Source organism: Oryctolagus cuniculus, chromosome 12 (genome assembly GCF_964237555.1).
Source record: "Oryctolagus cuniculus chromosome 12, mOryCun1.1, whole genome shotgun sequence".
Lineage (NCBI taxonomy): Eukaryota > Metazoa > Chordata > Mammalia > Lagomorpha > Leporidae > Oryctolagus > Oryctolagus cuniculus.
In genome coordinates, this window is record NC_091443.1 from 8,699,586 (window position 1) to 8,712,726 (window position 13,141).

General features: G+C 54.2%; 1 protein-coding gene across 3 annotated transcripts in view; it reads right to left on the minus strand.

Annotated features, from left to right (window-relative positions):
• Nucleotides 1–11,607, minus strand: part of IGF1R (insulin like growth factor 1 receptor) — a 248,852-nt gene extending 237,245 nt beyond the window's left edge. For 2 of the 3 annotated variants that reach the window (XM_008248786.3, XM_017337784.3), the window contains exon 1: nucleotides 11,203–11,607. In XM_008248786.3, coding sequence (XP_008247008.1) covers nucleotides 11,203–11,296 — 94 coding nt within the window. In that variant the 5' untranslated portion in view covers nucleotides 11,297–11,607. The remainder of the gene's footprint in view (nucleotides 1–11,202) is intronic. The other variant, XM_017337786.3, reaches the window with a different exon arrangement.
• Between the last annotated feature and the right edge of the window lie 1,534 nt (nucleotides 11,608–13,141).

Genomic DNA, 13,141 nt, shown 5'->3' on the forward strand with positions numbered 1-13,141 from the left:
GCCGTCCCACACAGAAGGCGACACAGCAGGGAGCAGTCTGGGACGCTGACCTGCCATCAGGTCGGGAGGCACGCTGAACACACAGAGGTACTGGTGGACTATTCACTCGGTCTTACCCACGGGGGACCTTCCGGAACAAGGTCCCCCACCCAGCAGGACGGGGTGAACCTGACACAAGGTTAGACTTACAAGTGACCTCTCAGGGGCTTCCACTTTTTATTCACCTCACTGTGCAAAAAGCCCAGCGAAACAAGGACTTTAAAGCTCACTGCTTGACCTCCAAGTTCCGCGTAGCAGGCACTAGTGTGATAAGATGTTTTGGCCGGCGGTGCTACAATGATGCAAAGGAGTTTGTTATGAATAAAGTTTCACAGTTACCCGGCTTCAAGAAGTCTTCCCTGCCTTGAGCTCATCCTCAGTGCCACGTCCTTGTGATTCGGAGATGGCAAAGGGACCACTCTGCTCCCCAAAAGTGAGGGCAATGATATGAGAGAGAGAGGGACAGAGGTCCACAGGGGCCCTGGGTCACAGCTCCCACCCAGCACAGGGAGGGTGAAATTGTAGCTCTCGCCTAAAGAAGTTTGCCGGAGGGCAGCTGGTACAACCGCTCTTCAGAGGGGCTTCTGCCTTCCAAGGCCCACAGCCAGGAACACAGACAGCCCACCTCAGAACCGGCCGGGGAGGAAGATAGGCGAGGTCCACCCTCAGCCAGCCACGCACGCGACGTCCACATCAGAAACAACAAAGGCAATCCCGCCAAAACGGGGCTAAGACTTTGGACACATGACACTAGAACAAGCGCCTACACACGTGAGAAAAGTAGACAATAAAAATATCAATAAAATGCAAAACTAAACACTGAAAATCAGCTAACAAAATACAGCCCAGCCAGGCGCGCATTTGTTATCATTCTGTTAGGATTTCTGAACTTCATAAGACAGCCCAGAGGGATGCATATAAGGATGATCATTAATGTGTTACTACATATTTAAGTAGAGCAATGGAAGGTAAGCCTTGCAGTATTTTTCAAAATGAATCAGTATTTGTTTTAAGCCCCTAAGCGCAAAAGAACTATTTGAGAACTCCTCATTTATGAAAAGTCTCGCAAAACTGTCTTAAACTCCTCACTGCAAAGGATACACCAGGGGTACGAACTCAGCCAGAGTCAAGCAAACTTGTTTATGTCATTCAGACAGCCCTCGCCCACACCAACGCATCCCCGGTTCAGCACCTGCAACCTCGAGCCGCAGCCCACTGGTTTCCATAGGAGCCTGCAGGATCCACACTTCCTGGCATCAGTGCCCAGGACCCAAGCCAGAAAGCACAATAGGGGAGCAGCGGGGTTCGGGGTGCAATCTAACTTTTGGGCTGGGTTACCGCCATCTCCATAAAGGCTGCATTTCCCTTACGGCCACTAGGTGGCGTCTATGCGTTGGCGGGATGGGAAAGTCAAACTGGCAGAAATTAATGAATGGAAGGATTAAGGGAGAAAACACAATAAACAGATCTCTGAAAGGGAGGGGAGCTGCCCCGGCTGCCACTGCTGACCGAGAACAGGTAAAATTCAATCAGCACCTTGGCTAAACACAAGTTTTATCACACAATGATGACGGAGCCCCTACTGTGTGCCAGGCTCTGTATCACATTAAATGACACAGGTGGTCAGACATCAAGTGCACCTGCCTTTCTGGGACCACCCAAAGAACATCTCTGTTCAAGGATGTCACCTCTGTAAAAGCAGAAGCAGGCGGCACCCAGGGGCTTCTCACGAGCCAGGCTCCGGTGTGGGACACTGGACACGTGCATTCGTTCACTTTAATGTTTACAAATCATCATGGGAAGTGGATCCCAGTAAAAGTGTAGTGTAATTCCGAAGTCGGGGAAGCTGAGGTGTGAGGAGAGTTAATACCAGCTACTGGGAAGGTGTGACTCAAACCAGCCACTCTGGTGCCTGTAAAATGACAACAGCCAAAGAACAAGACCCTCCAAAAAAAAAAAAAAAAAAAACCGCTGTTAACCATTACTATTAACTGCTGACAGCAGTGATCAGGAACTCAGAGGAAGCGAGGAGGGAAGCCAGGTCCACAGAAGTCAGGGAAATCCCAAGTTTCATAGAGGAGGAGGAATCGGGTTAGAAATTAAAGAATGGCATCTCAGACCTAGGAATGCATTTGGGGGAAGGGCCCGCGCTGACTTAGAGGGCTACAGTTGTGGCCCAGCTTTACACATCTACATGAAAATTAGATCTAATATATATGGGGGCAGGTATTTGATAGCCAGTAAGCCACCCCGTGGATGCCCACTCCCATAGTGGAGCGCCTGCGATCACATCCCAGCTCCACTCTCCACTGCGGCTCCGGCTGATGCACACCCAGGGAGGCTTCAGCGATCGGGTCCCTGTCACCCACGTGGGAGACCCAGACGAAGTGCCCAGCTCGCTGGCCCAGCCCTCGCTGTTGCAAGCATTTGAGGGGTAAATCAGCAGATGGAAGATTGCTCTGATGTCTCTGTCTCACTTCCTTTCAAATAAATAAATACAAGTTCAAAATTAAAAAAAAATCAAAGTCCCCTGAAATTTTTCTGACTTCAGTTTTCTAAATGGATTAGAACATGCTTGCACTGTGTTGTTTAGCGATGAGAGCAGAAACTTCTCCCCCAGTCTACATTTCTGTTGAGACTCGAAAAAAAAGAATGAACTTGTTTAGGAAGAACGGCTGATGGGCAGGTAAGGAGCGAGCAGAAGCAGATGAGAAGTTGTGCTCCAGAGGACGGGCACGCTGAGCGGTGAGGAAGGAAGCACTCTGGCCCCAGCAACAGAGGGGCAGAAGCTGAGACAGGAATGGCACAGTTTACCCTCCAGGAGTGGGCCCAGGGCTGGAGCCCACGGGGAATCAACCCTGGGTCCCCACAGCAATTTTTTTTTATTTTTTAAATTTTATTTATTTGAAAATCAGAGTTACACAGAGAACAAGAAGCAGAGAGAGAGGTCTTCCAACCGTTGGTTCACTCCCCAATTGGCCGCATCGGCTGCAGCCACACTGATCCAAAGCCAGGAGCCAGGAGCTTCTTCTGGGTCTTCCTACGCAGGTGCGGGGGCCCAAGGACTTAGGCCATCTTCTACTGCTTTCCAAAGCCATAGCAGAGAGCTGGATCCGAAGTGGTGCAGCCGAGACTTGAACTGGTGCCCATATGAGATGCTGGCACTGCAGGCATTGGCTTAATCTGCTATGCCATAGCGCCGACTCCCCCACAGCAATCTTTTTAAGGACCAAGTACTGCCCAATAGGAGGGGCTATAGGCTCGATTCTTGGACCACCGAGGGCAGCAAGTGTACCAAGCCAAAGGGATGGGCCAGGCATCACAGCTGGCTCAAGGGCCAACTGGGCAAGTCCTCTGGGAGTAGTACAGGTCTGCACGGGACCAGGGCAGAGCCAGAAATGGGGGCTCATCAGAGCCTCTCCCAGTGACTCAGTGGGGCAGACAGAGAGCATGCAATCACCCTGCGTCCCCAGGGAAGGACGGGCTGCAGAGCTTCAACGTAGCTGGAAATTCCACCCAGAGCCAATCTTTGATGTTGAAAATCGAAGGTGTGTGTTAGAAAGAAAAATTCCGATCGAAGTTGGCAACCTCAAAAGGCTTCCATAGCCTTGGCAACTCATGACTAGAGCCTAGGGAGATTACTGACGCCATAAACAAGAGTGTCAAATTGTTAAGTCAACAACAGGAGTCACTGTGTACTTACTTCTCATGTGGGATCTGTCCTTAATGTGTTGTCCAATGTGAAGTAATACTATAACTAATACTGAAACAGTATTTTACATTTTGTGTTTCTGTGTGGGTGCAAACTGATGAAATCTTTACTTAATATATACTGAATTGATCTTCTGTATATAAAGATAATTGAAAATGAATCTTGATGTGAATGGAATGGGAGAGGGAGCAGGAGATGGGAGGGGTGTGAGTGGGAGGGAAATTATGGGGGGAAGCCATTGCAATCCATTAACTGTACTTTGAAAATTTATATTTACTAAATAAAAAATTTAAAAAAGAATCAAAAAAAAAAAGAAAGAAAAATTCCAACTATATCATTTGACCAAGAAAAGCTACTCGAACAAAAGAATTCTTCCAGTGATTAGCATGTGATGACCCAACCTAGGCTGTGAGCCCATCATCCACTGAGACCAGAGGTGAGAACCAGCGGAACACCACCAGATCTGCCTCTGCAGTGATGGTCTGTCCGACTCAGTGTGTGTGCGAGTGTGTGCATGTGAGAGTGTGTGCATGTGTGTGCATGTGTGTGTGTTTTCACGGATTCCTGTACTTTCCTTCAAGTCTTCAGTCTGTAAGCTGTGTCTTCTCCCACCGAGACCCAGGAGAATACATGATACTCCTGATCCGCACGTGCACAATCAACGAAGATGTCACAATCAATCATTTCCAGGAAGATTCGGGGACTCTTCCCACGCATACGCTACGTCACCTGGGATTTTCTCTTTCCCAGGAAAAGAGCCTTCAGATAGGGGAACAGGTGTTCAAGTCCTCTCTCTGTATCATCAGACGTCCGCTCCTTAACCAAGATCTGCCAGACTCAACACTGGTGATATCTCATCAGCTTAGTCGGATATATCCCCAATCCTCAATTTTATAGAGACAAACCACTGTCTTTATTCTATAGAAGAGAACAAAGCTAAAAGTAAGCATTCAAAACATTTTAGGAAAACTTTAACGTTCTGCTGTATAAAATATGCACGCCTAAGACTGTCACAATGTGTTTGCTCTCATGCCAATAGTAATTTAAAACAGAGCAAACTTTTTAAACTGGTAGCTCCAAAGCAAGTGCTACATTACAAAGTAGTCAAACAAACGTACGCAAAACGGCAACAAGGACGGATTCCACGCAGCCAGAATTTGCAAGGATGGGTGGAGATTCACACACATTCTTATTATCTAACTTACTGAAGTACAGGCCTGTGTATAAATGGAGCTCCGGGAGCAAGGAGATAAAAGTAAGGTTTCAAATCCGCCTCCCAAGAACTTTCCGGACTAATAACAGACTACTTTCTAAAGTCTGGGAAATAAAAGAGATGTCTTCCCGACGAGTCCCGTGGGAGCAATTTCAGGCAGGCACAGCTCTCTCTGGGATATGTGCTGGCAGCGCTCACGTGCACGCACCTGTTCCTCTATGTGGCCAGCCAGCTGCTATGCTGATAACAATGTGTACGGGGGCTTCAGGACCCTCAACCACCATGGGCAGGACAAAGCCGGTGAGTCCCACGGACACATCCCCCTGGAATGTACCAATGAGGTGACCAGCAGCACGGACCAAGCTGAGGACAATCGGAGAAGGGCAGCCTCTGCAGGTGCACTTGCTTCCTGGGGCATACACAGCAGCTACACAGTGAGACACGTCACAAACAAACGTGTATCCCTCACCGCCACACAAACTACTTCCGCTTAAGCCCAGAAAAATCTGAAGAGCAACTTTGTGTAGGCTGGGGCAGCGAAAGAATGAAAACTTAAAGTCAAGCTTACTAAGCTGTTTCTTCAGTTCTTTAAATAAACATAGCGGTAATTTCTATGACTTGGATTGATACCTTTCAAAACGTATGGTCCACCTTTATTCTATGGCATAAGAATGCTTAAGCCTCAGTTCTGTAGAACTGAGCTCAGTGAGCATTCAGCATGTGTGTGAGGAAGAAATAGGTCAGGGGGTTAAAAAAAAAAAAAGGAGGTTGCTGCTTAATTCAAATAAAGAAATATCGGCCTTTCCTTACAATTTTGAAATTAATAATATGGCAATTTGGCATATGCAGGGGGAAAAAAAGGATGGAAATCTTCAAGAAAGATACCGGGGGCTTTAAAACATGAGTGAAACTGACAGAGAAAAGAGCTGGTTTTCAAAAGCCCTAAGTCTCCAAACCAGACAGAACTAAATTTTGAATCAAATTAAACTGAAGCAATTGCACACCAGAAAACAAACAGGGGGCTGTGCATCTCTGCAGCTAATGACCGAGTTGTGGCTAAAGAGCCCTTGTTTACCACCCGTCTTAAATCCCTGCCTCAGAATACATCAGTCCTTTTACAGATCCTTGGGGTGGGGGTGCAGGACTGAGGGCACGTGTACATATCTCGGTTTACATGTTTCCAAATACTGGGGGTCAGTTACAATGTCCACAAACACTGGGACCCCTGCCCCTCCCTTTGTTGAAACCAAATCGCACATTTATGAACACACTGGACCACTTCCGTCTGCTGACCCAATGGCACCCACCATTTTCCAGGAGGGCTCAAAGCACCTCCCTCATCACACGTGTTGCTGTCTTGAACGGGTTCAGCATTTCCCTGCAGAACATCTCAGCGAGAGCAGGAAACTGTATCCCCAGCCTGTGTGCAACTATTATATATTTAGCACAATTGAGAAGAGCTCATCTCTTGGACTCAGATAGCACCTGTCATAAGTTGGCTAAGAAAAGCAGTTCAAAGCAAGCTGGCCTGCGGGCACAAATACCTCTTCCATGAACCACGGTTGATTTTTAAATGAGTTTTGAAAACAAATGGAAGCAAAATCACAATGCAGAGAGAGACACGTCTTGTACACTTAAAAAAAAAAAAAAACACTTTCGGGATTTAATTGACAATCTCCTTCGTACCCCCTCACACTTTTCAAACAGCAAACTTATTTTTAAATTATAGAAAGCTCTGGAACCGTAAACATGTCCTCCTCGTTACAGAAAGCTAGCTAAGCAACATGTGCATCCAGAAAACTCCTGAAGTCCCGTCTTTCTTTCAACTCAAAAGGTGCCACGTAGCATACACACACACACACACTCACACACACACACACTTAAGACTCCCAAGGTTTTGGCGAAAGGAAACCATTTAATCACCGCTGCTATAATCAGTGTTCCTGGTCAAGATGGCCAAATGTCCCCTGGGCATCATGGCAACCACAACTCCCCAATACGGGGAAAACACTGACAAGGCAAACACAGTGCAGCACCGAGTTTGGGAAGATCAGCCTCAGCCACCCCAGGGCACTTCACGTCTTAGCTCCACAGGAGTATCTTTCAAGAGACTGTAACATGCTGCCTGCCGAAGTATGGAAATGGTGCATGGTGGAGATGAAAAAAAAAAAAATCCGCATTTTCAAGTGCAGAAGAATACATAAAATGCCAAGGGCAAAGCTAAAGTCCTCTTCCTTTGTAGGCACATGCACTGCCTCACAATCACACAGGTCAGCTTTCATACACTAGGTGCCCAATCAGTGTTGGCGGGATTCAGTTGCTTCTTAGAGCACATTCTTACAAAACAAACGAAACCAGATTAAAAAGGAAACCACGTCCCCTGAGGGCTCCCCTTGGCAACAAGCTAAGGCAACAAGTGAAAATGATACAGTTGATTCTCATTATTGGCCTGATCTTGCAACAATAGGAAGGGCAGGCAACATTTTTATTAGCAAACCAGGCCTCAGACAAAGACAGGAAACAAATACAAACCATTATTCTCTAGGTCTTTTCCTATTGAACGGCCAACAAGGTAATGTTGGATAAAAGACAATTTAACTACAGAAATGCCTTTGATGGACTTTCAAATCTTTTGTTCTGTAAGAAATTTTAATTCTCTTAAACAAAAGTCATCCTGTGCCCAAAACAACTATTGCATCCTACAAAGAGTCTTTCTGCTCAGATTTTGGAGCTGTTTAAGAAATAAAATAAGCAAAAAAGAAGCAACACTGGACTGAAATGAACAGCTCGCCCTCAGCCTTCCCTACCACGCGTGGCTAACAGGACATATCAGAACAGAGCGGAAATGCTCCTTACACGGCGCGTGACTTCTCTGTTGGAAAACACCCGTAATAAAATCGAAGACACAGCCTTGCAGACTGAGCTTCTAAACATCTCAGAGTCAGTGGAGGGCTCAGCTGTCAAAACCCACTCTCCCTGGCACGTGCTCGTTAAGGCACCAGGCCCTGACACATCCTTAACCAAAATTACTGAGCACCACGGCTTTGCTCCCCACGTCCCCTAGGGCGCAGAATCCCCACTACTGCAGCTTCAGTGACCACTTGCTGTACTGAAATCCACACACCTGAGAACTCCCGAGTGGAAGACAAAGACACAGGATGAATTTCCTGAATATATTTAATCTATTTATGTCTCAGTGCACTCTTTTCAACCTTAACATTTTTTTAAAAAAGGACAGATTTATTGAGATAGAATTCTATTACCATAAAGATCGCTGAGTTAATGTGCACAATTCAACGGTTTTTGGTATACTCAGAGTTGTGCAACCATCACCCCCCAAAAAAAACCTTGGACCCACCAGCAGTCGCCCCGATGGCCCCGGCAACCACTCATCCACTTCCTCCACAGATCTGCTTGCTCTGGACATTTCATACAAGTGGGATCGCACAACAGGTGATCTTGGTGACAGACCTCTCTTGCTTCACGCCGTGTCTAAGGTAATCTAATCAACCTTACTGAGTTTCTGAGAGTGGGGCTTTTCTAATCCCTTCGGACAGATCAGGCACATGCCCTCTGAAACTCCAAATCCCAGCCACACACCAGCCCTCTACAAAAACACCTTTTACCTGCTATTGCCCTCCAAAGGGTGGGAACTAGAGTTTGCTAACTGGGCTCTTTCAAAACTTCTTATTCTGGGTTGTCCTTTGAAACAGTGACCTGTCACAAATGGACACTTGTCTAACAACAGGATATTCCTGTGCCGGGGGCAAAAAGATGACAATCCTTCCACGGAGATGGCCAAGGCAACTTTAAGGTGCATGTTGGCTGTTTTAAAAAAACAGTCATCGGAACGTTTAGGTGCCACGTATAACTTCCAAACCTCCTTTATCTCCTTTATTTAAATGCCCTGCTCCTATGATAGTGAGACAAACATGCCCACATCTTTCTCCCCCCACAAAAAAAAAAAAAAAAAAACTCAAAATTTTCTAAAACTCTCTCCCTAGAGTTGTCATGCTCAAAGAAGAAACGCTAAAAAACTCAGTGTGCTGGCAGGGCACCTGGAACCGAACCAACCCCTATAACGGCGCTCACAGCCGCCCCCAGAACACCCTTCCCGGCTAGGACCCGGCTGGCTTCTCTCTCCCGTGGTCCGGAGCCTTTCGGGTTTTAAAAAAACTGAACTCATTTTCTTGTAGCCCTCAAAACTGCAGCAAGCGGGTGGGGCCGGCACTGAGCTGGACTTGAGCAAACCTCAGGAGGATCAGGGCGCCTCCTGGCCATCGTCGGGTTCTAAGGAACTCACAACCTCAGAGACCCCCGGGGAAGAGCGGTCCGTCTTGGCATCGCGGTTTTAAAAACCTACATCGACAGACTTTCTGCCTCCCCTTTGTGTTCTCAAGAAAAAGCGCCCTGGCCAAAAACCACTCCCCGCGAGAAGGGCTCCGAGTCCTGGCCAGAAGCAAGGCCACGCTGCAGTTCTAGATTTCAGAACTCACTAACAGTCAGTAAGAAAGGGAGAGCAAACAGCGCGGTGCGACACCACGCCGCCACAAAATGGATTCGCTCTCTGGGGTCCTCCACGCTGCACTCGGCTGTCCTGGCCAAGAGCCCCCCCCCCCCCCCGCCCAGTCCCCCAAACACCACCCCCGCGCCTCAGGAGGGGGCAGCAGGAACCCGTCCGTCCAATCCCGCGCGCTCAAAGTTTGGAAAACAAAGAGCAGGAGAGCCCGGGTCTGCGCCTCCCTCCACGCAGTAAACACGCTAATTCCGTAAGGATCTGCGCCTCCCCGCATCACGCGCTCGCCGCCGATGAGACGTCTAAGTGGGGCTTGCTGATGGAAACGGCTTCTCCGAACCTCCCCGTGATGGGCCAGGCGGCCCCCCGCCCCGCTCAGTCGTGATTTTTCAGTTAATAGGCACCACCTGCATACCCGCGGCAACCATTACTCACCAACGCCCTCGCCGTTTCCAGCCCCAGCCCCGCGACTGCTTTTCAACCTTCCTGCGCGTTCACCTTATCCTACCATCCCTGAAGTCCCCGGGAGCCACCTCGGGTCCTTCCGAGAATAACCGCGCCGCCCCGGCCCTGCCTGCACACTCCGTGGGTGCGCTCGCTCCCCGCACCCCCGACGCCTCCAAAACAAAAGCCATCAGATGGCAAGCGACAGCGCGCGTGGGGCGACACCGCTTATTAACTGCACAAAGGAAGCGCGGGGCGGTCGAGGCGGTGCCACGCAACACTGGTCGCAGCCAAACGCGTGCCAGGGCTCCGCGCTCGCACGCAAACCCCCGCCGCAGGTCCCGCGCTCCGTCAACCTCCGCGCGCCACGCGCGCAGCGGGGCCCGGGTTGGGAGTCCGCGGCGACAGCGAGCGAGCACGTGTGTGGAAACGCACGTCGGCTCCGGCCACACACGCGCTCCCGCACTCCCGGGCGCTGCCCGATCACAGGCCCCCCTCCCTCCCCGCAATCCCCGGGGCGGCAAAGGCGCCCTCGGGCCAGACAGAATCTGGAGACGGTCCTGGGGCCCCACACGCGCTCCCGGAAGGACTAGGCTGACGGAGGCCCCGGGCCTAGCACTCGCCCAGGGGCCGCCCGAGGGGCGCTCCAGCATCTCCGGGACGCCAGGGGCGGGGGACGGGCCAAAGGAACGCAGCGCGCCCCGAGCCCGAAGTCGCCCGAGGGGCAAAGGCACACTAGGCGGCTGGAGGCCGCGCCTGGATGTTTGCCAAAGTGTCCGGCGGCTGCGGGGCGGCTGCGCGGGACACGACGCCCTCGAGGGCAACTCGCGATGGCGGGCCGAGGGCTCCCCGCTCCCAGCACCCTGGCGGCCCCAGAGGCAGGCGTGGCGCGGCCTCAGTGCCGTGCGGGCCGTCTGCGCGCCCGCGGGAGTCGCCGTCCCGTGCGGGGCGAGAGCAGGGCGTCGGGCCCCAACTTCCCTGCGGAGTCCCCGAGCCCGGGCGGGCCCCTGCCGCCCGGAGTGAGCACGGCCCACCCACCTGGCCTCCGGGCTGGGCTCTTGGGACTACGAACTAGAAAGCCCCGCAGCCCCTGCCCGCGCGGGATGCGCCCGGTGGGCTCCACACCCAAAGGCTTCGGGCCCGGGTCCGCCCTCCGCCCCGCGCGCCCGAGCCGGGGGCCCGACAGCTGCGACGGTGGCAACTCCGGTTTCGCAAACAGGGCGCAGGCCCTCGGAGAAAAGTTCCCGCAGTGGCCGCGGGCGGCGGGCGCATACTCACTTTCTCCACTCGTCGGCCAGACCGAGAGCGCGGCGGAGAGAAACAGGAGCCCCCACGCCGAGGTCCGGGACCCTCCTCCGGAGCCAGACTTCATTCCTTTGATTTGGAACGAAAGTCCCCTTTCTCAAAAAAAAAAGGGGGGGGGGGTTCAAAAGCAGTCTTCGCTCCAAAGCCAAGAGCGAAGGAAGAACGGTCCGAAGGCAGCGCAGACGGGGCGGGAGACCCCTCGGCGTCAGCAGCCGCAGCCCAGGACTCGGCAGAGTGGGGAACCCAAGGCGCTCTGGGGAGGGCTGTCGGCGTCGTCGGCCTCCATTTTCAAATCCAGAGAGGCAAGAGGTGTGTGTGGGGGTCACTGCCCAGAAAAGAGGCAAAGCCCGAGTGCGTCCAGGAGAGGAAAAACAAGCCCGACCCCCGAGGAGGGGAGGTGGCTCCGCGCCTGGGGCCCCGCGAGGGAGGGCGCGTCGCGGTGCCAAGCTCGCTCCCAAGTCGCGGTGGCGGGGGAGGCCGGCGAGGGGCGCAAATGCGGAGTAAAAATGAATGAGCGGCTCCCCCCCCCTCCTCCTCCCGCTCGGGCTGCGCTCACCGCGCCGCCGCCCTCAGCGCAGCCGCCGCCGCCAGCTCCTTCCCAAATCCAGGACGCACACAAAGCGGCGGGCCGGCCGCGCCGCGCTCCGCTCCCCGCAGCCGCCCGGGCTCCGCGCGCGGGGGCTCCGGCTCGCTGAAGGTCAAGGCCGCGACGCCCGCGGGGCTGCCCCGCGCGCGAGGGGCGTGGAGGGCCGGGGTCCCGGGGAGCCGGCCGCGAGCAGGCTCGCCGGCGGCGTCCCCGTCGCTCGCTCGCCCGTCTCGAGTTCACCGGGTGCGCTCCCTCCTCCTCGGGCTTTTTCCCTTTTTTTTCCGCTCAGCGGAGTTAACGCTGGTAAACAAGAACCCCAGCCTCGCCGCGCCGCCGCCGCCGCCGCCGCCACACACTGGGGGCTCGCGCGCGCCTCGGGGCCGCGCACACGTGCCCGCGCGCACCCCCGAGCGGCCGCCGCCGCAGCCGCGCCGCGCCAAGGGCCGGGCCCAGGCCGGCGCGCGCCAAGAGCCGGAGTCCGGGATCCCCGGGACGTGCGGAGCGGAGCCCGGGCGTGGGGCGCGAGGCTGCAAGGCACCGCCCCTGCCGCGCCCCCGCCCGCGCCGGCTCCCTCGCGCACTCAGGCGCGCGCCCGCCCCCACCCGCACTGCGCTGGCCGCCCCGCACGCGCCTCCCTCCCGCAGGACTCCAAAAACAATGCCCCCGGCGCCCGTGCGGGGCCCGCGGAGGGGTCGGGCGGGGCCGGACTGGGGAGGGTTTCGCGGAGCCCGGCGGGGTTCGTGGAAAAACAACGGCGCGGCTGGAGAGCGCGCCCCCCGGTTCTTGAAAAGCCTCATTGTTCCGTGCAGCTGTTGCAAAATAAATAAATAAGTGCGTGCATGCGGCATTTTTTCGCAGCATGCCGGGGGGCCCCGCGCGCGACGGGAGGGGCACACCTGGGAGCCAGGGGAGCCACTGGGCTCTGACACCCCGCACTTGCCACGCACGGCGGCGGCGCCCACAGCGTCGCGCAGGAAAGCCCGGAGCTCCGGGGCGCGGCTCGCGAGGCTCAGCCTAGGGCACGGGGTGGTGGAGGGTGGACACTGCCCGCTGCGGGCCGAAGACCCCGAGCCCTGGAAAGGGGGGTCCAGCTTGGCAGCCCCGCGTGCCCAGAACGCGTGGCCGCGGCGGCCGCCAGAGGGCGCGGCGGGCGCCAGGCAGGGACAGCCCGCGCGCTGCTGCCTCCCTCCCTTCGGGGGAGGAAACGCGGGGGCCCGGGCTGGGGGCCGGCCGCGCGGGGTCGCCCTGGCGGGGGCCTCCCCGACCCGCGGCGCGCCTGGAGCGCGCCCCCCAGGCCTCGCGCGGCTTGAGCTCCACCACGTGGGC